The following is a 25,943-nucleotide window of genomic DNA, read 5'->3' as shown; positions in this document are numbered from 1 at the left end:
TGCTTCGACCCACTGACAGTCTCTATTGCTGGTATTTCCATTGATGTAACTTTGAAGGATCCCAAATAAGGATTATGCAAGTCTATATTAAATTCTAAAAAAACAAAGTGATCCACTGTCCTCACTTAGAAAACTGTATCCTCCATATCTAGACAATATGCCATAGAGAGAAAGGGGAAACTGAGACAAAGACAGATTTGGTTGTGCTTTGACTAATTAATCAAGTGAAATTCTTAACACCTCCTGGGCTGGTGAAAAGTTGTTAGTCTTCACCGCTGAAAAGCCTGGGCTGGTGATGTTCAAATGAGGAAGGACAGTTATTTGCTCCATAACTGGTTATTCAAGATGGACTCGTGTAACTCAATCATCTCAATGCCCCAGTGTTTCACAGTCTAACTGTATTTAATGGGCAAATAATTTGATATCTGAAAGTCACTTGAGGTTGCATTGTAGCTCAGTATATCCCACTTTCTGGAAAGTCTAAGCACAAGCACATAGAGAGCACTGTATCTTCACTTTGAGCAACAGAAGCAGATTTTTGAGAGGAAGATGAAAGGTAACAGATTTTTCTCTTCCTCCTAATTTCCCCTTTCCAAATGAGGCACTACCAGCACAGAGTAAAAAGGTCAGTAAAATTCATTTTCACCTAAAAAAATTATGTTTTGACTGTTGCAGGCCTAAGAAAGGGTCACATGCACACGTTTTTCAGAATGAGACATCAAAACCAAAGTGACATAGGCCTGATCCTGCAAACAGACATGTCCTTAGCCTGTACTCCTGCAGGACTATGTCAAGTTTAAAGTCAGGAAAGCTTATCCCTTGGAGAGGTTCTTCCTTATCTTCAGTCTCATGTTCCACACTAGTTTGGACAGAGGAGCTATTCACATCCATGTATTTCTTAAACAGCTCTATTAAACAGAGCTATATACTTTTCACTTCTCTCTATCCGCTTCTCTTTCCTTTCTTTCTTTTCATGTGTATGTATGTTAAAACAACTGAATCTTCAAGCCATGTTTTTGGCTCAGAGGGCTGAGCGAACTGACTTTCCTGAAGTCTAGAACCAATCTGGACTGACACGTAGACCTTACTGAAAGACCTTGTGTGATTCAAAGGAGGGTTTCAAAGGTCCCAAAAGGATTTAGATGACAATGACCTCAGTAGAGAAATAATTCAGTGGAGAAAAGGGGGCGACAAATTTTACTTTGAGTAACTGAGTGAGCTTTCTGTTATCTTGTGGAGTCCTTTAATTCTCAGAACTCAAAAAGATTTATGAATATTATCTACTGAAAACAGAAGAGAAGGTGAGCAGCGCTCTTACATGAAACACGCATGTGCTGCAAATGCTCAGGTGGGTTATAAATTCCCCTGTTAAATCACCAAGGAACTTTTATTTCCTTGGTCGCCATCTAGTGGAAACTGTGCTGCCTGCATTGCATTGTTCATAACAGCGTTTCCATCGCGGAGCTCTTGGAGCTGTGCAGATGATTGCACCAGTGAAATAAGGGTGCATGTGCTGTGCTTTGCAAGTTACAGCAAGCTCTTCCTAGGTCAAGAGATTGCACAGTAAAGTGCAGAGGGGCACAGGTGTTTCCGAGAAATTTATCTTTCACCGAGATCAGTAAATGGTACTAGCAAGTGGTGAGGTACCAGAGGGGAAAGGCTCACATCATAGCCTGGCCATCTCTCAGGTCCCAGGTTATTCGTGATGGATAGTTACTGAGCAAATGGCCTGCCTCCAGTCAGGTGGAAACCAAGCTATACGTCAACATAATATAACTAAGGTGTATTTCCTTCAGTTGGGACAATTGTATTTTAAAGATTGGCTTTGTACTATTTTAGAAATTTATAATAACTGCATGAAGATGTGTTGCTGAAAAACTGAGGTTATACCCTGAAAAAATGCCATTGATTTTTCTCAACTCACCATTTGAGCTGATTCATAGTGTTCCTTGGGCTATTACAAGTCTCTGTAAGATGTTCTTTGAAAACCTTTTGAAATGTCGATCCAGATTCCTGAAAAGTACCAGAATAATTCATTTTGGAGAGAGTTCATTCATGTGCAGACAGCAGAATGCTGGTTAGATTTCAACTCTGTCTTGAGAGTTACGTTTGTTCTGACCCTCATTCCTGTGATGTTTTCTCTTGCTTCTTCTGTGTTTTTCAAAACTTCCAAGAATTTTGTTAGATTATTCACACTCAACCCTTGAGAAAGCAGCTAAGTTTCTAACATTGTTCCATGCCTCCTTGTATCGAAGTCTCACCAGTGCCAAGCATTTTGGCACCAAATCAGTGTATCCATGCCACATGCTTGTATCCACTTGCGTCTCCTTCTTTCATCAGCAATCTTTCACTCACTTTCCTTCTTGAGGAGGACACGATTCCTCTTGCTGCCATCCTACCGTGCTTCACGCAGCTTGATCCAAACCTTTGCTGAAGCAGTGCATGTTATTAATGAGCCTGTGGTGATGTTAGAAAGCAAGCAAAAACTCACTGTTCAGAAGCCTTGAGACATGAGTATCAGCAACCCATGCAGAGAACAGCAGGCAGTTAGCCTCAGTACTTGAGGAAAGTCTTTCCCTTTTGCTTTAAATAAAAATATATGCCAAGAATTTCTAGAAGCTTCCCAGGTAGGGTGCATAATTGGAAGCTTTTTGTAACTTTCCTTGTCACTAGATTGCATTCAGGCAAATTAAATAAATCATTGAGTTTTGCCTTCTAATAAAGGAAGTTTATCTTCAGGACACATTTTTTTAATGTTGCCTTTTTCTGTTTAGGAAAAAGTAGTCGCCAGTAGAAAATAGAAAGTTCTTTAGAAAAATCTTTGTTAATGTTTTTCCTTCCTTCTTTTTCTTATTTTTAAATAAAGATATGCAGAGCCTTGAGAAGTTGCTGAGGGATGCAATAGTATATGGGCAGCCTCGAAGCCGTAGAGCGTGGAGGAAAATTATCATCCTTGTGGAGGGCATTTACAGGTATGTTTGTGTTTTAAAAACCCTTTAAAAGTACTCTCTATCTTTCTGTGGACAGAATGATTTATTGAGTACCTATATATTGATTACTGTGACATTCTGTGATCTTATAAGTATCTTGATTTCCATTACGTCAGTCTGAGCCCTGGTGTAACTTGCTTGGGTTGGATCCTGTGCGTTGTCCCGAGTGCTGATTTAGCAAATCACAGTGGAATGGGAGATGTACTGTGAGAGCAAGACAGATTATCAGCTGGTGTATGTTTTCACAGATGTGATAAAATTCATGGAGCTATAGCAGGTGAGGAGTTTTGCTAAATGAGTAAGCGGAGTTTTCTAGAGTTGTTTGTTACGCACGGCAGATCAAAAGACAACTACACAGAACTAATTAAGTTCTGTGTGTCCAGTTCTTACTCAGCTGTTGGAATCTAAAAACTCAAGCTAAACATAGGCCAAGTGATATCAGCACCTTTGTAGTAACTAGCGCTGGATCTAATAGACTCACGCTTTAACAGGAAAAACAATTAAAAGTCTGACTTTCAAAGACTTATATAGTGGCATTTCATGTAGCCCCAGTCCCTGGAGGAATTTGAATGAGAAGTGCCTATGAGAATCCATCAGATAATATCAACGTCAGTAATACCATGTAATTATAGAGCATCCTAATCGGATAGCTCCAGTTCACTAGTGTGGTGCATCTTACACCCAAACAGAAGGACAAACCATCACTAAAGTTGAGGAGCAAAGCAGAGGCACCAGCCAGGTGCACCATCCTGGGCTTCATCCTGGCAACCACTCAAATCAGGAGAAGGCTGCTGGGGAGGCAACCATGGGGCTGGTGGACAGCATGGAGAGGGAGCCACTGGTGGGCAAGGAGCTGGAGCAGGGAGAGACAGAGATCATAAAGAGGAGGTAAGGGCTGAAGAAGCAGGGATCTTCTTCAAGTAAGAGAGTTTGCAGAGATCTGGGCAAGGCTACTGTGGCAGGAGTAGGAGAAGGATAGGTTTGGGAGTAGTGACGGTTGCACCAGAGAGAAGGAAACCAGAACCACTCATTCACAGGACGTGACATGGTTTACGAAAGCAACATTAAACTTTGTATGTAGAGATCATATCATGTGTTGCTGAAATACAGCCAGTCTGGATGGGCAGTCGTTTATGCCATTTAATGAGAAATGCTAGCACAGTTGAACTGATCAGCTTTTTTCATAAGGAATCTTTTACGATCTCGTGTCATCACAACATCATAGTTGTCAGTGCTTTCTTTTTACTTAACATTTTCCATCTGCAAAGAGAACAAATCAGTCCTTATCTAAACACCTCTCACTCAGAGCTGAAACAGGTCGACAGCAGATCAGCTGATTCAAAGCAGGCTGAATGTCTCCTTTCAACCAGAATAAACAGAGCAGAACTGCAAATAAACATAGCTTGGCACTACCAAAAGAAAGCTCAGATTTAAGGACTTTGATCATGCAGAAATTAAGTGGACCACCAACATTTTACTGACAAATATTCCTATCGGTCACAGGGCCTGCAGAAAACGCTCCAGCTGCTGAGCTTTGTTCACTTTTGAATCCTTTACCCTGGATATTGACCACTACGGAGTGAGAAGGTAGACTGGTGACACAAAAGCATAGATGGGTCCGAGCAGCGGGACAAACCCACTGTCAGATATTTACAACTATAATAACTCTATTTCAAGATGTTTATTTGATATAGAGTTTTCTTTTCCTCCAGTTTTGCAGTTCATTTTCAAATGGAATTTCGTTCTCAAAAGTTCGAAGAACCTTCTGTTGGAATGCAAAATAAAAATGTGTTAAACCTCAGAGAACCTCACTAAAAAGGAACCATAAAGTTCCTTCAGTGCCATAAGGGCTAAATAATGTTAAGGGCACTCATGCCCTGAGTGTCTGTGCTTGTGAAAGGCATCAAATAAAAGAAAAACAAAGCTCAGCTCTCTAATAGTCTCTTATTGGAAACTAGCCCTAGCAGTAGCTAGGTTGGTTGGTTAGTTGTTTTCATAGTCTAAGAAGATCCGAAATTGAAGATTGTGGTTTGGTTGCAAAGCAAGTCTGCTCTAACTTGAGAGTATCACCACACCCCACGGTGTCGTATCCCTGCCATCACTGCCAACCCAAGATGCACGCAGCTGATCTGTCCTTACAGCGCTGCTGGCAGCAGACTCACAGGCTGTGGAGTCTAATCCAGTAAGTAGCTAGTAACATTTTGTTTGCAAAAGAAAAGCTGGAGAAAGACGTGTTAGAAAGACTCTTACTTTTTTGGTGTGCATGTTCTTTCCTTTCTTGGCCCATGATTTTTGAAATAGACCAAAATTTTCCAATCCCATATTGGCTAATGTTAGTTTTCTTGAAGATTTGCCAGACGCCAAATTAACATTCATCTAAAGATTTTAGGAGGAGGTAGAGTGTTGTTAATGAATTCTTCTTGCAATAGTTAATGCTGCCTTTTTTTTTTTTTTTTCTTAAAGGACTTAAGTTATGCTTCAGGGACAACTAATACAGAATTTAAATAACTCGGTCAGAACCATTGTCCAAGTAAAAATATCTTGACTTGCAAGTTTGCCTTGGCCAATTTTTACAGAAATGTTTTTTCCAGCGATGCAAAAGAAACACTAAGCTTTTCTTCTTTAAAAAAATATTGTTATATGGGGCACCATAGTCTTAGTATGGTGAAGTTGATGGTATGGAAAAAAAATTGCCTTCTGTTTCCATTAGGAGTATGTTAAAGTGTTTACACTGTGTATGAGCCCAAACTTACCAGATGGCAAAATTGAAAAGGGTCATTCTTAGCCAACACAAGCATTTCTGGAAATCAGACTTGCATTTGAAACCATAAGCCACAGATTTTGCTTGGTTGCAACCTAAGGCAGAACTGGCCTCTCGACTTGGGGAGCACTCAAGCTACATGTGAAATAAACAGCAATGAGTATATATTTGTTTGATTTTTAATGTCTCTATTATATTAAAAAGAAAAAAAATCATCAGAAGAAAATGTAACTACTAGTGAAAGCTGGTTCTTGAGTTGGACTAGCCTAGGAGCAAATATGTTCCATTTGCATTCCAAGCTGAGAGAGACCATCTAGCCATCAATCTTCAGTACAAAAAGCATGAACAAATTTTGGCAGTGTCTAGGGCATAAGTTAAACTGACTTGCTAAATCATATTTCTATTATTTAAATTCCAGCTAATGTTTTCCTTGGCTTCTACCATTTCCAGTTCAGGATTAATCAGTTACTGTGTTCTTACATGGTTTGTGGTAGGCTTCTGCTCTCTTGCACACATATTTACCTAGGAGTCAGGTAGGCCAAGGGCCAGGGCAGGAGTTATGGGGCATAAGAAACTGATCAAAACAGACAGGTTTTGATTTTTTTCTTTCCCTGCTTTTAATTTAATTTGGGTATTTTCCCTTCCAGCTCAGAAAATAGCTCTCTGATAAGTTAGATACTGTCCGGTGCCTTTTCATGTGCGATAGAAGTTCCTTGGGATTCAATGTCAATACCATAGGAAATTTATCAGGGTTATTTTTTATTTTCTGGGATTAAGTGACTGGACTTCCAGAAAAGAATGGGGTAACATTGAATGTCTTTGGCCAGGGACCAGCACTAAAGGTTAATGTTTCTATCATTTCAATGTATGGGGTTGTATTTCAGGGCAAGGTTGGAAGGTTTCCTTAAAACTATTGCTCTAAACTACAAAACAGAGATTGTTGTATGAATGTGCAAGGTTCATGTAAGAAAACAATACCTAAAATAAACATTAAAATGAAATGCATATGTCTTGGGAGTAACAGGTCAGGAAAGGAAGGATTTTCCCAGTTACAAACTAGCCTAAAAGGGGAACAGATGAAGTTTTCAAATGTTAAAAGGATAATGGTACTATAGGGCATGTATGTTTAGAGATGTTGAGTGATGCAACTGTGAAGAAGATAATAGGTTCAATATCGGTACATTAATTTTCCTGACAGAAAACAAGAATTGAAACCGTGGTACCATAGTATGATGTAGAAAACTCTTTTCCCCAAGAAGTTCCAAAATAAACCGGACAAAAACTGTCAGTATCTTGTCAAGAGCGAGCCTGTGTTCCAAGCAAAGTGACCAGCACAAGTACACACCTCCTGTCTCTCAAAGTACCTGGCTCCACAATTCATCAGCTGCATCAGAAAGAATCTCAGTGGTTTGGTAGGGATTGAATCAAGCTTCAAAATTTAGTGATCCCAAAATTTTGGATTGTCTCCTCACATCTGGAAGTAGATTGAAACGGAGCGTGTACTGAAGCAAGCTTTTGTGCCTGCCCACTGAACAAGGGAGATGAAGGTCAGCTGCAGTCTAGAAGCTTTACATCCCTGCCATCAAGCTAACAATTCTTGCTACAAGACAGGATGTAGTACCACATGATGAGAACGTGTGGCCTGGGCAGAGCCAGCTTTTGTTCATCTGCATCCAGCTTTTTGCATGTGCCCTGTGTGCTTGAGCAGATCTGGAAAGAGATCAATAGCTTTGTAAAAGTGACACAACCCAACTGAGACAGCACAATTACAGGTCACTTCTGGCTCTCTGGTTTAAACTCACTTGTCATCAATATTTACTGAAGGATTCAGTAAACTTTCCATTTGGGCTACCCAAGGGGTTATGTGAAGTGAGCTTTATCTTGGAGCAGTTCTAAACAGAGCAGTGTTCATATCGCAAACCATCTCCCAGGGTCAAAAGAGAGACCAAGAACAGAGTAGGCAGCAAAACAGCTCTCATCTCTGCCATCGGGAGGGCTGAGGCGTGTTTGAATGGCAGCGCAGAAAATGTACACGAAATCAGCAGCGCTTCATCTACTCCATGGACACTTCAAGGCCATGTGAGGGTCTCTGTCAGCTGTTGTAACGTTTGTGTCAGCCAGCATCTTTCAAGAGCAGTACGTCAGCACGGAAACTGCACACAAGGGCATTGTTTTGCCAAACAGCTTAGAGTTCAAAGAGAAATCTCCTACTCATGCTAGTAAGAAAAGTTTTCATTAAATCGTCTTAGTGGTTAAATCTTGCAACAGTCATGTACCAGCTCTGTGTATTCGGAGATTCAGCAACAACTTTGCTTCTATTCCACAAATATGCAGCAAATCAAGCTCTGCATTTTTAATTTACTGCTTTTGCTCTTGTCTTTTTGAAGAGAAACTGTCTCCCATCTGAATGTCTATGAGCCACTAAGCCTAATGATGTCCATGTAAATGTGGAAAAACTATTATTGTCCTTCTCTGCCTAGCTGGTCTGCAGGAACGTGGAGGGGTGGGATGCCTATTTGCTTCCCTCTGCAGAGGTGCTCCTTGGAACCACTGTTGCTCTCTGACCATAAAGCCAACCTACAGGCAACCAAAAGCCGCCGTCCCCAGCACGTACGATGCTGCATGCCTGAGCACAGCTGGTGACTCGGGATAATTTTTAGCTGACTAATGCATTGACTCTGGGCTGTGTGAGGACTGTGGGCTCTGTCCTTGTAGTCATTAGGAAAATAGCTGCGCTCTTTCAAATTGCTTCTCCCCCAGCTGCCAAGTGCCATTTGGGAAAAGTGAGAAAGCCCAGCCTTTGGGAATTCGCGGTACAAGCCCACCCTTCTTTGCTGCAGGAGACCGTGGTGCTGATACACAGCTCCACAGCTGCCTCTTCTACAGCTGGGCAAGACAAAAGGGCAAGATTTGCCAGTAGTCACCTGACAGACAAAAATATGCCTCCAGGCACACATAGCCAGGCTCTCCAAACCTCCCGGTATGAACAGCACAGGCAACCCTTGTCCATGGCTGCTCCCCCATAGTGTTCTTTCAAACTAATGGAGGCTTGCCTATGGGCAAGCCTCCTTCAAAACTGGAGACCAAGCTGTTTCCAAGCTTACTCAGGAGACCAAAGGATGAAAGAGGACTAAAATTGTCAGAAATTTCCCAAGTGCCAAAAGCACATCCTGCTCCTTTTGTGGTACCAAACTTCCAGCTGCACAGTGCAGCTAGAGCTGGGAAAGCAATCTGTGAAAGCAATCTGTGAAAGCCACTGGTCCAGAATCTAAAAATTGCCAAGAAGTTGTGTTGATTGTGCTGCTCTTTTGTACATCCTCTTTGGGAACAAGCTTGACATTTCTGCTTACCTGAAACTCCTGTGGCATTTGCAATCAGATATACCTTAGCCGCGGGCCTTAGCCACGGAGCACTGGTTTTCCTGGCACACAGTGCGCTCACTTTGTTTTTGATAGGAAGTATTTAGCATTTAAAGACCTGCTCACTAGAGCTGGTGTAAGAGAACATGTTTAACTCATTATGAAATGAATACTGAGTGCATCAAAGCATATCCAGGCATAGCCATAGTCATCCCAGAAAGGTTTTCAAGACGTAATAATCTTCACAGCAATACTATTGATACTTCATCTTTAAGAGGTTAGAGTGTGTTTCTTAGTTGTCTCTCTGGGCTTTCATGTTGCTGTACGGCTCCTCTGTGCCTTCCAACTTTCTGACATCATTACCAACAATACAGAAGAAATTCTTATTTCTACAAATCTCAATACACCATTAGTGCAAGTTCAGAATATTTCCTTTTCCTGCATGGCTGCAATTCCTAAAAAGTACATATTGGGAGGAAAAAATGTCAGGGGAAGGTTGGAGCTCCCTTTTCTAATCCCTGATTCTGTCCACTCTGAAGACCGAAGCTGCTTTGAGTGATGGCACCATCTGTGCATTTCAGGTGGCCCATCTCCTGTGCACGTCAGACCCAACTACTTTGCACCGGGGTAATTTGTTCTAGAGCTGTTAATCCCAAATATTGCCACAGTAGCTGACGATGAAGCAAGGACCAGACTGAATTACAGCAGTGCCTTATAATTCATTATAGTATTTGTTTTGTAATGAATTGTAATGTGCTGCTTTGTGTGAGTATCTCCCGCTCACTTCATACCTTTCCTTCTCTTTTCTGGCACGTTGAAAATTTGCGAGTGTTCAAACACTTTTTGACTGGTTTTGATTGTTTGAATTCTAAAACTGACTTTTATTCTCACTGCAGATGGGAAAGGGTTGCAATTTTTCTTTGAACTGTAGATAAAAATTGAGGTTCCAGAAGATCTTTCATGGAGTAAGGCAATTAATGCCTCTATTTTCTGTCAGTATCTTAAAAAGCGAGAGTACAGGATTGGTTGTTCATCCATGATTCTCTCCATCTGCAGCATGGAAGGGTCCATCGTGCGCCTGCCAGAGATAGTCTCCTTGAAGAAGAAATACAAAGCCTACCTCTACTTGGATGAAGCTCACAGCATCGGCGCAGTGGGCGCAACGGGCCGAGGGGTTGTGGAATACTTCGGTATGAGTCCTGACGATGTTGATGTGTTAATGGGAACGTTCACAAAGAGCTTTGGCGCAGCTGGAGGATACATAGCTGGCAGAAAGGTAAAAGGAAGACGCAAACATTTTAGCATCAAGGTGGGGGGAAGTACCTTCTCATTATGCATGACGTATTTCATTTATCTTTTCTCGTAGACTGTTTTGCAGGAGCACTATTCTAAAGTTAGCAGCGTTTTTGTCTGGATCCCAAATGCACATCAAACAGTCAGACTTTCTTATTTTTGTCTCATGTTCATGTTATGTAATTTGCTTGGGTTGGGTATTTCTGTGCCACCCTGGTGATTGTTGTTTCTCTTGGAAATGTTTAGACACGTTGGCTAAACATACTTCACGACGTTAATTTGCATGCAGATTGCTCATTACTTTGTTTCACATTTGTAAACAGTGTGTGGAGCAACGTTGGGAGATTAAAGCCACAGTTTCATCCACTGATAATAAAATTACTAAACAGTTGTGGATTGTCATAGTTGCATTTTTTAGGAGGATGGAGAAAAAGAGTTGCTGAGGGCCTTTTGCAATAGGAAAACCCGTGTCCTCAGTTGCTCTGCGTACATTAACAAAACCACCTCTTGCCAACAGCAGATGTTAACAAAAAGTAGAGCTTTTTTAACTGGGGGTGCAGAACAAGAGAAAGCCTAATCAGCACCGTTGTGAAATGTCATCGGTTTTGTTGTTTGACAGATATATCAAGTGATTGCTGATTATTTACCCTTCTCAGATCCTGCCGAATGTATTTCTTAAGTAGTTTGCTGAATGAGCCGGAAGCCTGCTTAGACGGCCTACATGGTTGTTGTCAGGATAACATTAATAAGGGTAGCACTTGAGTAGAATACAAGGGCTACAAGAAAGTATGAAGTGTGTCCTTTTTACTGACTCTTTTGGTTTTGCCCTTGGAGATCTTAAAACAGGCTATGGTAATATACATCAAGAATCAATTTTCTTTGTTTCCTTTGCTTTGTGAATTTGTACCAGAAAGTTTAACTCGTACCAAAGACAATGTGGCTAATGTAGCTAGAAATTATAGGAAGCCCAGACCTGTGCAAAGCAGCCTGAAGTAATTCATCATCTAATCCTTGCAAGTTTTCTCCAATGGAAGTGAGTTGCTCTTTTCACTTCTGTGCGTATCACTAAGTTTTGCCTCAGGCTTTCGGGCCTTGGTGGCAGCTGCTCACCCGACATACTTAGCACACTTACGTTAATTTCTGCAGCCAAAAAATCCCTGTGGCACTGTTTATTCTGCATCTGCTAGAGTGCAGAAGCCTTCTCAGCTATTTGGTCAAACCCTTAGGATTATGATTGCAATATAGCAATGCACAACCGTATAAGGTTAGGTAGATCTTTGTCCTTAGCATTAGAGTTACCACAGCTTTTTTGGCAGTAATTCGTGTTACTGTCTTTGGGTTTTTTTCTGGTGGTGTTTTTTATCAAAGGCAGCTTTCAATCAGGTCTCATCCCTTTCTCACTAACATGCATCCAGCTTTTAGTGTGGTAACTGTTACTCTGCTGTTTTGCACTAGGAAGTATAAGCTGTCGTAACAGCGATGGTCTTCATCAAGCGCTGAATTCCAGCAGTGTCCCTGGATTCAGGAGAGTTACTGGTGCTTTAGCCATGCCTACAGTACATCAGTGCTTTTTTTTAGGAGCACAGACTGTGCTTTTAGTTATACAAGGAAATGTTTAAGCAACTACACCAACTTTAATGTGACTGTCTCTGCCACACTGATGGAAAATTTCAATTTGGAAGAAATTTGTATGCTAATAGCCAAAGATAGATCCCAATAAGGTTGCTTTTCCTGGATTAGGTCTTGTGGCAGAGGAACTATACTGATGTCATGTAGGCTTTGCTTTGTTCCCAGAGAGGAGCAGAGTAGTATTTTAAGTGCAGCTGTTTATTGGTCTTTAAATGATTTTGACTCTTTTATAATAAGTCTTAGCACAGAAGTAAATATTATTTTATTCCAGACTTTGCATTTCAGCTGAAATTGCCCCACTTACATGGTGAAGTGTTCCCACCTGCCTGATGTTTCTTCAGGCCATGTGTTAACCGCAGCGGCCAAGAAAGCAAACTGATAACTGGTGAAACATCCTCTTCCTTTTGCGTGTTCTCACTCCTGCAGTAGTTAAGAGGGAAATCTGCTGTTTGGCCGTCTCAAAGCTCATTCATGCTTTGTTTTGCTTGTGTAAGGACCTTGTGGACTTTTTACGAACTCATTCTCACAGTGCTGTGTACGCCACATCTATGTGTCCACCCGTAGCAGAGCAGATCATCAGGGCAATGAAATGTCTCATGGGACTAGACGGGACAACACAAGGTAAGCCACCTTCTTTGACTTCACTTACTTCAATTACTACCAGAGCATCTACTGTGTACAGGTGCACACGAAACATCTTCCAGCAGCAAAGTAGTATGGTAATGCAATGCAAGGGAAATAATTCTGATTGTAAAATCAGTATCCAAATCATCCTGTTTCTAAGTACTCTCAACTCTGTTTCTTTTTCCACACTCATCCACATGCAACAGGGATGGAAGTAATCCGGAATTCTGGGTTTGTAGTTGCCAGCCCACTCTGCTTAGCAGCAACAAATAGAAGTACATGAATTGGCCTTTGAGTAGATTGTCTGACTTTGTAGGAGGGGTTCATAAGGACGTGCTAGCCATTTATGGGCTAGATGCTGTCAGTTTAGCTTCTTTGAAAGTGTGAACCTTCAAAATGGCAAGCAACTCAAGCACAGTGCAGTTTCAAAACAGGTATTGTATGTTAAATAATAGTATGAGAAGATGATTATACTGATTCCTGCCTCACTCAGGCTTTAATTATGGTGTCCTGAAGCTAGTTCTAAAGTACATTTTGTTCCAAAATAATTGACTACTTGATGTCTTTATGAAAAATTAATTAGATTTACTCTCCTGAAGTTGCAGCTGCAGCTATAGTCTGGTCGTCTGAGTAACACACTTTCTAGGCAGCAAGCAGCAAAACAACTGCGTGACATATCTACCTGCTGCTGTTTCAAAGTGATACTGATATGTATTCAATGTTCTAGGACTTAAAACCCAACTCAGATAAAAGCTGATGGTTTTTGAATTTGTATAGTTTTTGTCAGGAATGCCTGAGAATCGTGTCATTGTGTAACATGCAGTCGCAGAAACAGATTCTGCTCTGAATTGCAGTCTCTTTTATACTGGTCCAGCAGCACCGTGCTGTGCTGTTTTCTCTTACCTTGTGTAGGACTAACAGAGTAATTCTGTAGTAGTCCTCCCTGATAGATATGACCGGGGTAAGGTGAGAATGGAAAGGAAAAAGGGGTTATGAGAGCAGGTGAGATACTGCTCTGCACTATTCTGTTGCAGCACCCTAGAGAGTGTTTCAAACCATGAGAGATACAAGGCCATTAAGACGTTTATTGCAGCCCTTCAACAAGGCCAGAATTTACACAACCCCGATGTACAAAAGGAGAGGTAGAGAATCCTGACCCAGTGCCAAATTCTGCCTAGTGCGATAACGAAGTGCAGCGAAACCCCAGCGCGACGTGTAGACGATGAGGAAATGACACTTTTGTCATCTTGGCAGAGAAGTCAGAGCGCAGCAACTGTTTCCGACTTGACGTTGGAAAGGTCGAGGTTGCGTATGCTGATGCCCACACTCTGTTGGACAGAAGAGACCAGCTCTGACATGTTTCTCCTGCCTCGGGGACTCTGTGTAGCCTGTCCCGCTGTGCCGCTCCCCGCGCTGGCTGTGGGAATTGGTTGCCGTCAGAGGGCGGCCTTACACTGAGCCTTCCCGGGAGTTACACACTAAAAATATTCAACATGCAGAGCATTTCCAAGCCTTCAAAGCCTCTTAAAAATGATCTTCAGCTAGCGTGATTCTGCATGCAGTTCAGTGCAGGCTAATAGGAGAACTCGGTTCAAGACGGAGCCTTTTAAGATGTGCGTGTCTTAGGGCTAAGAGTTTGCAGCGTTTTCTTTTCCAGAAGCGGTGTCGTTTAGTGACACAATGTTTGTATTTCTGCACAAAATGAGGGCTTGTTAAGTCTTCTGCAAATCCTTTATGAAATAAATTAGTGTTCTGTCAGGTTTTTTTTTAAATTTGTCTTGTTATACGAAATGCAAATGAATAGAAAAACAAATTAATAAATCATATATCACAACTTGGAGTATTGCACAAGGGCTAGCAAACTGGCTATGATGTGTAAAAATGTTTCTTGTCCTTCTGAGCCAGACTCATTATTTTAGTCTATTGGTTTTTCTTTCATGTGGGCCTCCCTTCATTAGGCTGTCTTGTGGACTACAAAAAAAACCCACAACCCAAAACACAGGAAAAAATGTTGTGCTGGACCACACTACAATGCTGCTTTGGCATCAGAGAGAGGAAGGTGGTGGCTTAGAAAGGAGGGGGGAGCAGAAGGGAGAAAACACTGTCTCTTCTTAGATATTTTTGTTTCCAAGGACAACAGTGGCCTTGGTGGAGTTCTTTTGGTCTGCTGTCCTAGAAAATGGTGAATCCTTCATGTGAGCTGCCCTTGTGAGACCATGGGCCGTGTAGCAGAGGCACCTGGCAGAGAAGTTTCAAGTGAACCAGAGTTGTCACAGGGTGGTATGGACCCTTTATTCTCTGGAAGTCTGTTGAATCGATAAAAGGAGTTTATTTTGCAATTTATGTCAAATGGCATTCTCTTCCCACAGGACCATTTGGAGAATCATTTATAAGGACATCTCCACTGATGGCTTGTCCTCCAAGTGGAGGACATTTCCATCTTGGAAATGGAAATTGTCCTCCACAATTTCTGTAGGAGGGGAGGGCATTTCTGTAGAGGAGGGAGCCTTGCGAAAAATGCTGGGATGTTTTGGAAAAGAATGAAATTAGTTTGCTAAAAAGTTGCATGTCAACTAGAGGGTGCTTCTTGAAAAGGGTGTGAAATAATGGAATGACAAATGTATTAACCTGGCTAGTTCTTACATCTGAACTTTGTGGCTGACTCCTCAGTAGATTAACAGAAAACTAAGGGAAGGAAGACTGATTTGGTCACTTAAATTGCTGCTTTGAAAACTCTTTGTTCTATATTTTTTAGCACTTCACGGTCGTCTTTTATATTTTCCCAGACATTATGCTTTTACTTTCCCTTCAATTTCTTGCTAGTTATTTTCCACTAATTTGTTAAGCAGCTGATCCGGAAAAAAGTAACATAGGTGGAATTATATAGTGGATAATGCCAGAGGCCAGAAATTCAGTGAAATACCTCTGATGTTTATCCTGGTGTGTATCCAAATGATTGATCTCCCATATTCTCTTCTTTTATTTTCAATTAGTAAGAACATGGTTGTTTGGAAAAGGAATCAGGGTGTGCATTTCCAGGACTGGATCAGTATACTGGATGCATGACTGCAAAATATGAATAAATGTGTATGGACACAGAGGGTACAGCTTAATTACAGTGAAGGAATAGGTTAGCACTTTAAAAATGATTCTATGAAACCTGAGCTGTTTAGCTGGAAATTATCCACAACAGGTGGATAGTTTCAGGCTTCAATATTTTCATATGAAAAAAAAAGGTTCAGCCTTCCTCAGAAGAAAGCTAGATACATGTATGGGTTTTGATAATCTAGGGAAAAAAAAAAAGCAGGGGGGAGGTGGAACCAATTTAAAAAAAAAAGAACAAAACTTTTTCTCCTGAAGAGCTTCAATTTCTCCAGACTTTGGGATGAAGATTTGGATTGTGGTAGCCAAACTTATAATTTTTGCCATGTCTATGAAATACCATCTAAGTCTTGTGATTTTACAGTCTCTGAAAAAAAAAATCTCTACTTGGAATGAACGATGACAAAACTCAAGATCCACTCAGTGAAGGAGCATCTTTCATCTTCAGTGGTCCTGAACAGAGCATCCCCCACCTGGAGCCTGGGCAGAGGACTGGGGCCCTGAGCACCTGTGTTCATCCTGCATTTCAGGCACTTAGGGAGGTGAGCCAGGAAGATCAAAAAGAGAAGAGACACTGACAAGCAAAGGAGTCAGAACAGGGAGTAGACAACAAGTGAATGATAAGGATTGAGACTAGGACCAAAATGACATGCTGAGAAAGACTGACTGAAGAGGCTGTGAACAAAAAGGACCTGGTGTGGGGAAGGAGAGGAAGAGAGACAAATGTGTCTGCAAGAAACTACAGCAAACACACAACCCTCCAAACTAGTGCTGGCACCTCAGATATTCCTTGTTCTTCTCTGGTCGGCAAACTCCTGTGGAAAACTGTGTGCTTACCTTCCTTTGCAGCAGGAGACTCCAATTTGGATGGGACGTTCTCATTTTAAAAGCCTTGCACTGACATAAGTAAAAAGATACGGAGAAGACATAGTATCTCCCACAGAAATGATCTATAAATTTGTAGGTATGTCTCATATCAGTAGTTGTGATAGCTGTGAGACATTAATGTCATGATAATGTGACTGGGAGGACACTGCAGAGCCCACAGCCAGCTATTACAGTTTCCTTCTTTTGCCATGTTTTCTGCTGTGACTTGAGAAAACCAAGCACAAGAAATGCTGAGTTAGGAGAAGATAGTAGTTTCCTCAAAACCGATATGCACAGTTGTTCCTGCCTGGGACAGAGGGGTAGGCTGGGGTCACTATGACCAAGTTCTTTCTGTAGAGTACAAGTCCTGGCATTTTTCAATGCCATGTTTTACAGGACTCTCTGAAAATCAGTAGCTTGTGGAACAAGAAGCATTTATTCTTGGTGCCATAATGTCATAGACAGTATCATAGTTCCTATAATAGTGTTGTTCAAAAATTTATGAATTTGTGGCAGCTGTATATCCTTTAGTAATGTCATAAGGCAATAAGTTCCACGGTTCAGTTCATACAGTCTATTAAAAAAAAATAACATTTTATCCCTCTGAAGTCTTTGTGGCCTTTTCATCTCAAATGTGTCTCCCCTCATTTACTAGGAGATATGGGAAGCAGAAGTTCCCATGGCATTTACTCCTTATAATTCATTGTATAGATATTCTTTATATGTTCTCCTCGTGGCTTCTCGTTACATCACTGGAGACACTTCAGGAAACTCAGCAGCTGCCTTAGTGGTTTTATCCCCGTGATGAGACTGTAGTTGACTCAGAGTGTTTGGACCCTGCGCAAATTTTCAAATACACTTACTTGCATGCAACACAGCCCCTCCAGCTGTGACCTCGGACGTTTGGTTTTTTCCCCTTTCTGCCTGAGAATACTAAAAGCATATTTTGAGACTTAAATCTGGTAGGTAAAAAATAGAACCACTAGGCAGACTGAGTTAAGACTGCTAGAAGATCTAAAGCAATTTTCTTGATGACTAATAATAAATTATAGTGATGTAAAAAGCAAATCGCAGCATTTGCAAAGACACCATTTTTCTGATTAATGTGTGGCAAACAGTAATTCACTAACAGCAATAGGCATTTTTCATATGTTTTTATGGGATGCTGAAAAATTTAAAACCCTATCCTCAGGAATCTACTGTCCTTGTTATGTTAAAAGATAATTCCTGGGATTCTTTAAAATGTTAATTTACTTTGCTGTTTGTGCTGATTGGTTTATCTTTTTGCAACGGCTAGTTTTTGGTTTTACTTTTGGCAGATTTTGAGTTCTTGCGTTTGAGATCGTTCAGATTGCGAGAAGCTGCAGAACACTGCTTTCTGGTTTGGCTTGGCATTAAAAAGATCTGTTTTTTAAAGGTTCTTTTTTAAAACATTTTCATCTGCCTTAGAGTTTTGTGTAACTGGAGGACTAGCTTCTTACAATGCTCAGTTTCCAACATTTTCCACTGCTTATCTGTGCTTCAGCAATCTTTTGCTTTAGCTCTGCCTGTCAGGCTCCTCTGTAAATTCAAAAACCTTAGTTTCGCATCACCACAACCTGATGTAAACTGGTGCCAGGAAGGGCAATCTTGCCCTCCTTTTTGCCTTTCACCCTCTGCCTGTCCCCTTATTCGTGCCCCTTTTCCTCATGCCAGCATCAGTGTTCGTGCAGCCGTGCGATGAACTGAATCAGGGAACTGATCTCGCTGAAAAATAACCGACCCTGCCACGAATGGTTAGCCTACAGCCAAACTGGTTCCCTGAGCCAATCTACCATATGGCTACATAATCCCAGTGCCAGGACTCGAGCAGCTGGAGCCAAGAGGAACGGTCCCTTTTGCGGCAAAATAAGTCTGTGCCAGACCGAACTGGTCATGAAACTATAGCTGGAAGTTTTAATACTGCGAGCTGCTTAGCGACGGACCCCTTGAACCTGCTCGAAACAGCTTGCAGACTCAGTCCTACTGAAGCGTATCTTTTTACTGTTCCCTCTCAAACTCTCATTTTGCTGCTTCATTCTGAGATGATTGCTCCTCCCGGGTCCTCATCAAGCAGAATGCTTGAACCCCAGATTAATTTTAAGTAAGTTAATATTCCCAATAAGTATGTGTCTACATTAAAAGCGCTTAAGTGAGTTTATTCCCTGTTTGCACAGCATTGGCTCCATGACTAGGGCTCCCAGTCACTATGACGGTGGAGATGCTAGTGATGATAATATGCTGTCACAATTATTATTTGTCTGAGCTGAACATCACAGATGTTCTCCCGGCAGCAGATGATGAAACAGAGCTAAATTCTGCCATCTTTACTCAAAATGAGTGAGACAAGCCGTTCCAGTGTGGCCACCCGCCATGCAGTCCATGTCCTAAAGGAAGCCAAATATCATAGAATCATAGAATCATAGAATGGTTAGGGCTGGAAGGGACCTTCAAAGGTCATCTAGTCCAACCCCCCTGCAACAAACAGGGATATCTCCAACTAGATCAGGTTGCTCAGGGCCTCGTCCAACCTGGCCTTGAATGTCTCCAGGGATGGAGCATCCACCACCTCTCTGGGCAACCTGTTCCAGTGTTCTACCACTCTCATGGTAAAAAATTTTTTCCTAATATCCAATCTGAATCTACCTCCCTCTATTTTAAAACCATTACCCCTTGTCCTATCACAACAGGCCCTCCTGAACAGCCTCTCCCCATCTTTCTTGTAGGCCCCCTTGAGGTACTGGAAGACCGCTATAAGGTCACCCCGGAGCCTCCTCTTCTCCAGGCTGAACAGCCCCAACTCTTTCAGCCTGTCCTCATAGGAAAGGTGCTCCAGCCCTCTTATCATCTTCATGGCCCTCCTCTGGACCCTCTCCAGCTGGTCCATGTCCTTCTTGTGTTGGGGGCTCCAGAACTGGACGCAGTACTCCAGGTGAGGTCTCACGAGGGCAGAGTAGAGGGGGAGAATCACCTCCCTCGACCTGCTGGCCACGCTCCTCTTGATGCAGCCCAGGATGCGGTTGGCCTTCTGGGCCGCAAGAGCACATTGCCGGCTCATATTGAGCTTCTCGTCCACCAGTACTCCCAAGTCCTTCTCCTCAGGGCTGCTCTCCATCCATTCTCCACCCAGTCTGTATTTGTGCCTGGGATTGCCACAACCCAGATGTAGGACCTTGCACTTGGCCTGGTTGAACTTCATGAGGTTGGCACGGGCCCACCTCTCCAGCCTGTCGAGGTCCCTCTGGATGGCATCCCTCCCTTCCAGCGTGTTGACGGCACCACACAGCTTGGTGTCATCAGCGAACTTGCTGAGGGTGCACTCCATGCCACTGTCCACGTCACCGACAAAGATGTTGAAGAGGGCCGGGCCCAACACGGACCCCTGAGGGACGCCACTCGTGACCGGTCTCCACTTAGACATCAAGCCGTTGACCACTACTCTCTGAGTGCGGCCATTGAGCCAATTCCTCATCCACCGAGTGGTCCATCCATCAAACCCATGCCTCTCTAGTTTAGAGAGAAGAACGTCACGTGGGACAGTGTCAAAAGCTTTGCACAAGTCCAGGTAGATGATATCCATTGGTCGACCCTTGTCCACCGATGCTGTCACCCCATCATAAAAGGCCACCAAGTTGGTCAGGCACGATCTGCCTTTGGTGAAGCCATGTTGGCTGTCACCCACCACCTCCTTGCTCTCCATGTGCCTTAGCATGGTTCCCAGGAGAATCTGCTCCATGACCTTGCCAGGCACAGAGGTGAGGCTGACCGGCCTGTAGTTGCCTGGGTCCTCCTTGTTCCCTTTTTTAAAGATGGGGGTTATGTTCCCTCTCTTCCAGTCATCGGGGACCTCGCCAGACCGCCACAACTTCTCAAATACAATGGCCAGTGGCTTGGCAACTTCATCCGCCAGTTCCTTCAGGACCCGCAGATGGATCTCATCAGGTCCCATGGACTTGTGCACCTTCAAGTTCCTCAGATGTTCCCGAACCTGCTCTTCAAGTACAGTGGGAGGTGGTTCATCCTCACAGTCCCTGCTAGTTCTTTCCACAGCTTGGGTGGTAAGACAAGAGGCTTTACCAGTGAAGACTGAGGCAAAAAAGTCATTGAGTACCTCAGCCTTCTCTATGTCGCGGGTAACCAGAGCACCAGTATCCTTCCGGAGGGGGCCTACATTCTCCTTGGACTTCCTTTTGTCCCCTACATACCTATAGAAGCTTTTCTTATTGCTTTTTATATCCCTTGCCAAATTCAATTCCTTCAGGGCTTTAGCCTTCCTCACCTGATCCCTGGTCACTCGTACAGCTTCTCTGTATTCCTCCCAGGCTATCTGTCTCCGCTTCCACCCTCTGTAGGCTAACCTCTTCATTTTCAGTTGGTCCAGGAGCTCCTTGCTCATCCACGCGGGCTTCCTGGTCTTTTTGCCCGACTTGTTCTTCATCGGGATGCACCTCTGCTGAGCTTGGAATTTATATTCATGGAGGGTCAGTTGATCTGAACAAGCAGGAGCTTTGGAGTAATAGTGTTTGCAGTGATTTGTAGGAGCTCTGAGGATTGATCAAATTCTACCTCATTCAAAGTCACTTTTTCCATATTCAAAGTTCACAGTGAAACCAGTGCTGTTGTCCTCTAGCAGACCCTACCCATGGAGAGGTGTCTCCTGTGTTCACAAATCAGCATTAACTTCAGGCAGAGGAGGGGTGTGATCAGGCTTGGATGTGACTCGTAGCCTGTACCCAGCAAAGCAAGCTAACACTTTCACCGGGAACCACAACACACAGCTCCATGACATGGTCACCTTTTAAGGGTGTCTTTGCTACCGGGATAGACCATGAGGATCCCTCCTCTGTTCCAGATGCTGCTTGCCGCTGCCCGAGGAATCCAGCGCTGTTATCAGCCTGAGGAGCACAAAGGAGAGAAGTGCCTTTGCTGACGGCGTTTAGATCACTGGCGTTTCAGAAACACCTAATGCGATTCAGATGGAGCGTGCTGCGCGCTGCCTGGCTTGCAGCAGGGGGACTGACGGGCTTTGTGATTAATCACCTGTGCTGGGAGTAAATAAGGCTCAGCCAAGGCTGGCTGCTCTGTCCCCGCTCTCGTGCGGGACACTGAATGCTTACACGATATATCGGAATATAGATAAGGTGCTGGGTAGGCGTAGTTGACTCGTTTGAGAAATAAAGTAAAAAAGACAGAATTTGTACCATTTCTCTCCTTTTTGCTTCAGCTGAAATTGCCACTTTTCCTGCCCTTAATCTGCTCTGGAAAATGTTTTGCAGCAGTTCACCGTTAAAATAAATCCTTAAGGGCTTATTTAGCAGCTGAATTAAGCTGAAATTACTAGGTTTCTAGTTGGCATTAGATTGTAGAAGAAAATGTCTTCACTTCTCCCCAGTTCATAGCAAAGTTATTCTTTTATAAAGATTTTTTATCTGAGAACATATTTCCTTTAGGCACCCCAGTTTTATAGCATTCTATTTGTGATTTAATGCACATGGAGGTACATGTGTGTTACTCTTATAATGGAACCAGAGGAAAAAAAAGAAAATCTGTCCATCTGCAACAGTTTAGTGGGGAAGAGCTATTGTTTTCCAAATTTTTTTCAGCCTATGAAAGTTTGCTTTTTACTATCTAATTGTTAGTAGAGGAGGGTAGGGAGTAGAGTTCTCCATCCAAGGAACACAGATTGAAGTGACACGCTGACACCAGTATGCAAAAGTTCGATTGTGTAACTAATTTTCTAGAAAGACCCTATGAAACAACAGCTGGAGAAGATTAAAGCAGGTGGATTTGTGTCTTGAAGAGTCCACCGCACGCCAAAAAAAAAAAAAGTACGGCGTGGGATTATCTTTCCTGGAAGGAGTTCAGGAAAAATAGCTCTCCTTCAATTAAAATACACCTGAGATCTTGATATGAAAGGCTACAGGTTGCTTATTCCTGTTTTCAATATACTGAGTCAGAATTTCCAAGAGTAGAAGCCTACAGGAAGAGTTCAAAGGTAGAATGTTTGTGCAGGAATTGAACGCAGCCAGCTTCTCTGCTTATTAAAATCTTGCAGGGGTGAAAAGCAGACATCTCTGGAAGAGGAAAACAAACTTTTGTTTCAGAGAGCAGACAGTTTTACTACCTCTTCCGCTGCCAGGATAAGGTCTTCAGCTGGCATGAATAGCAAAGCGCTATTGAAGTGCGTGGAGCTGTGCCAGGTGACACCCGCCTGAGCTCAGGCCCTCGGACGTGTAGTCAGGATACCTTCCTGCTGTCGAACTGCAGAGCAGCTCCTCACTGAGAGCAGGTCTGAAGCCATAGCCTGGCGTGTGGCAAAGCATCTACTGAGTCTGTTACTCCACGTGACTCTCTTAAAAAGCTTGTTGCTTCAAAGAAATTATGAGCAAGCCACTATCATTTATCATTTCTCTCTCTCTCTTGCTTTCTCTTTGTATTTTTCCTTAAACTAAACCATATTAATTTTGAGCTATAAAGCCTTCTAAAAGCCTGCAGAAATTAATGAGCTAAAACTGGCAATACGTAATTATGCATGTCAAATAAAAATGTAATCAGCATTTTTCCCAGGATTGCCAACACCTTAAAACTTTGCAGTAAACCAAACACTTTTAAAGCAGTGCAACAAATGTAAATGCCAGCAGTAGGTGGATTACAGATGCAGTAAATCTGGTTTGTTTTACCATCCAGGTGATTAATCCTATATTTCAACAAAATCACAGTAAGCTGGCCCTGTGTCACTGTATGTTCCAAGCAGTGAGAAGATAACTTGTGAAATTTAAGAATCCTTTATCCTTCATTTTTCTCTCTTTCTGTCTGCTCTTAATTCAGCTAATAAAAAGATGTAGAGCTCTTAATAAGGTCATGCTCAACCTTAGCTGAAAACTCTGGTGCTTAGGCTTAGTTTTAAAACTAAGCTTAGGCTTAGTTTTAATTAGCTAAGGGTCAGTTTTCCCTGTCCAGGCTGTTTTTTCCGAACATATGTTGTGTTGTGGTTCACATGTTTTATGGAATATAACTGTCTGAATATCCTGCATGATCTGCTATAAGCTATTTGTATAGACTGTAAATCCTCAATAATTTTGCAAGCTAGGAATTTTTTTACAGAATTTTTTAACATTTTTTTAATGTTTACAGTCTAAGGACCTGATCCTCTAATTAGTGCCATACAGATAAATCCTTACACTCAAATAGATGCAGCTATATTGTTTTAGCTCAAAGGTCTGACTCTGTGGATTTTCACTCAATAAATAATAAAAGATGCAAGATCACAGCCTAAAGAATCAAGGAAAACAGTTTTAAATGTGATGTCTTCAGTTAAACGTACCACAGTGAATTTGGACTAAGATCTGGTTCTACACTGAATTCTTCACTCTTACACTGATCTAATCTGCAATGTGGGGGAAAAATTGGGCCAATGAGACCAAAATAAACATTTTGCTCAGATCTGCCTCCTTATCTGACGTTGGAGAGTCCCATAAAGGAACGAAAAAGAGCATTGAAGTACAGTTAGAAACTTTAAGGTTTTTGTTGCTCTTATCAGGACAGCATATAGGATGGCTGTGTGTATGATGTGCGTATGTGGTCTTTGACCACAAAAGTTAACAAGAGAAAGGAAAATGTTGACACTTGGTAAAGAAATAGGTTCCTCCCAGCCACCCACCCACAAATACAGTGTGTGTAGCAATCGTCTCCTAATGTGCTTTTTTTCCCCTCCAGATATATGTGAGTGCTCTGATCTTTTATTTGGCTCTTTTAATGCATCCCTGCAAATGAAATTACTATTCTGGGATGTTGCTAAAACTTTAAAGTGGCTCTTTTGCATCAGGACCAACTAGCTTGAAATTAGTTCCACAGGGAATCTTGAAAGGGGGTCCGTCCCATCACGAACTGTTTGAGGGTGTAGATTTAGCAAGGGAAGATTGGCAAAGGAAGAGGTGTTTGACTTTTGGAGGGGTTGCCTGAAACTCCTTCTTTCAACTCTAATGTTTCCTTTGCTGGATTCCCTCTCTTGCTTTGGAGTCTGGATTTCCGGTACCTAAAATAAGTAGAGACAAACTGATCAACTCTGGGCCATGTGCCTATGGTTTGATAAATGCCCAACAGCCTGGAATCTTGCACGGCTGACACTTTGTTTCCAGCTTTGTGGTAAGCAGCTGAATAGAAAGGGGAAGGCAGCAAGTCTTAAACTGCCCTCGCCAAGAACATCTGCATTTATGAAAACTTTCTCTAATTGAAAATCTAGTAGTTTCAAATGCTGTGGACTAAGAGTTTGGAAACTAGCTCAGGGGCTCCTAAGAGAGCAAGAAGAAGCAGTGGTTTTGAGCCCCCAGTTCAGGTTACTCCCCCACCCTCCTCCTTGTAATTTGGGCGTTTGGGAGGTGCTAATAGCATCTTTACAAATTCTAACAAGGGAAAACTTTCTCTCTTTAGACTTCAGACACATTATTCTGTGGTTCTTCTCTAACTGCATTTCCTTGCCATCTCCCCTGCCCCCATTTCTCCTCCTCCTCCTCGATATTTCCTCCTGGTTCTTTGAGATCTACTACACCAAAAATATTTTTGGAAATACCACAGACTATTGTTTTTATTAGTGACTGGAAAGCTTTGTAGTAGGATGCTTTTGTGTTTCATTTGTTTTCCTTGCTCTGGCACAGCTGGTTTTGTTTTAGCAGCATTAGAGAGATGGTTAAACTATTTGTGGCCTTTTCTAACCCAGCAGATCTCTTCCACCGAATGCTTTAAACCGAATGACTGAAACTGTAACTAACAGGTTGTCCGCGTGGGCAGTTTCGTGTGTAAAGTTACAAATGCACTGGTTTTATGAGATCTTCTAATTTGTCAGCAAAACACTGATCACTGTGAAGCAAGTCCCGGTTTCCCTATAAATTTTCCAGCCAGAACACTGACAGAACTTTACCTCAGGAAGATACAGAACAGATGAAGCAGTAGATCTTGTTCAAACCTGTGCACACTCAGAAATGATTAATGGGAAAGAGGCTTATGTCGGTGTGGTGATCCCACCTTAGCCAAGAGGGAACAGGAAGAAAAGCCACAGCAGGTGATGGGGCAGAACGTGGTCTGAGGACAAATCTGCCAAAGGTGGTATGTAGCAGCTACAAAGGCCTAACTGGCCACTGTGCTTACAAGGAGGAAGATGGGAATTTAGGAGACAGAGAAGGGTGACAGCAGAAAGTAGTAAATGAATAATGAAGTGAATGAAAAGTAAAGTAAAATGAAAAAGCAAATGGAGAGTGAAAATGTAATACATCCGTGCAAAGGTACCTTAAAAGGAAAGTGAAG

At 42.4% G+C, this 25,943-nt stretch overlaps 1 protein-coding gene across 1 annotated transcript in view; it reads left to right on the top strand.

Annotated features, from left to right (window-relative positions):
- Positions 1-25,943, top strand: part of SPTLC3 (serine palmitoyltransferase long chain base subunit 3) — an 88,209-nt gene that overhangs the window by 57,067 nt on the left and 5,199 nt on the right. Inside the window, exons 7-9 of the mRNA XM_086631109.1 lie at positions 2,867-2,972; positions 10,167-10,386; positions 12,527-12,653. Coding sequence (XP_086487235.1) covers positions 2,867-2,972; positions 10,167-10,386; positions 12,527-12,653 — 453 coding nt within the window. The remainder of the gene's footprint in view (positions 1-2,866; positions 2,973-10,166; positions 10,387-12,526; positions 12,654-25,943) is intronic.

This window comes from Tauraco erythrolophus, chromosome 2 (genome assembly GCF_009769465.1).
Source record: "Tauraco erythrolophus isolate bTauEry1 chromosome 2, bTauEry1.pri, whole genome shotgun sequence".
Lineage (NCBI taxonomy): Eukaryota > Metazoa > Chordata > Aves > Musophagiformes > Musophagidae > Tauraco > Tauraco erythrolophus.
This window is presented reverse-complemented; position numbering and strand designations above follow the sequence as displayed.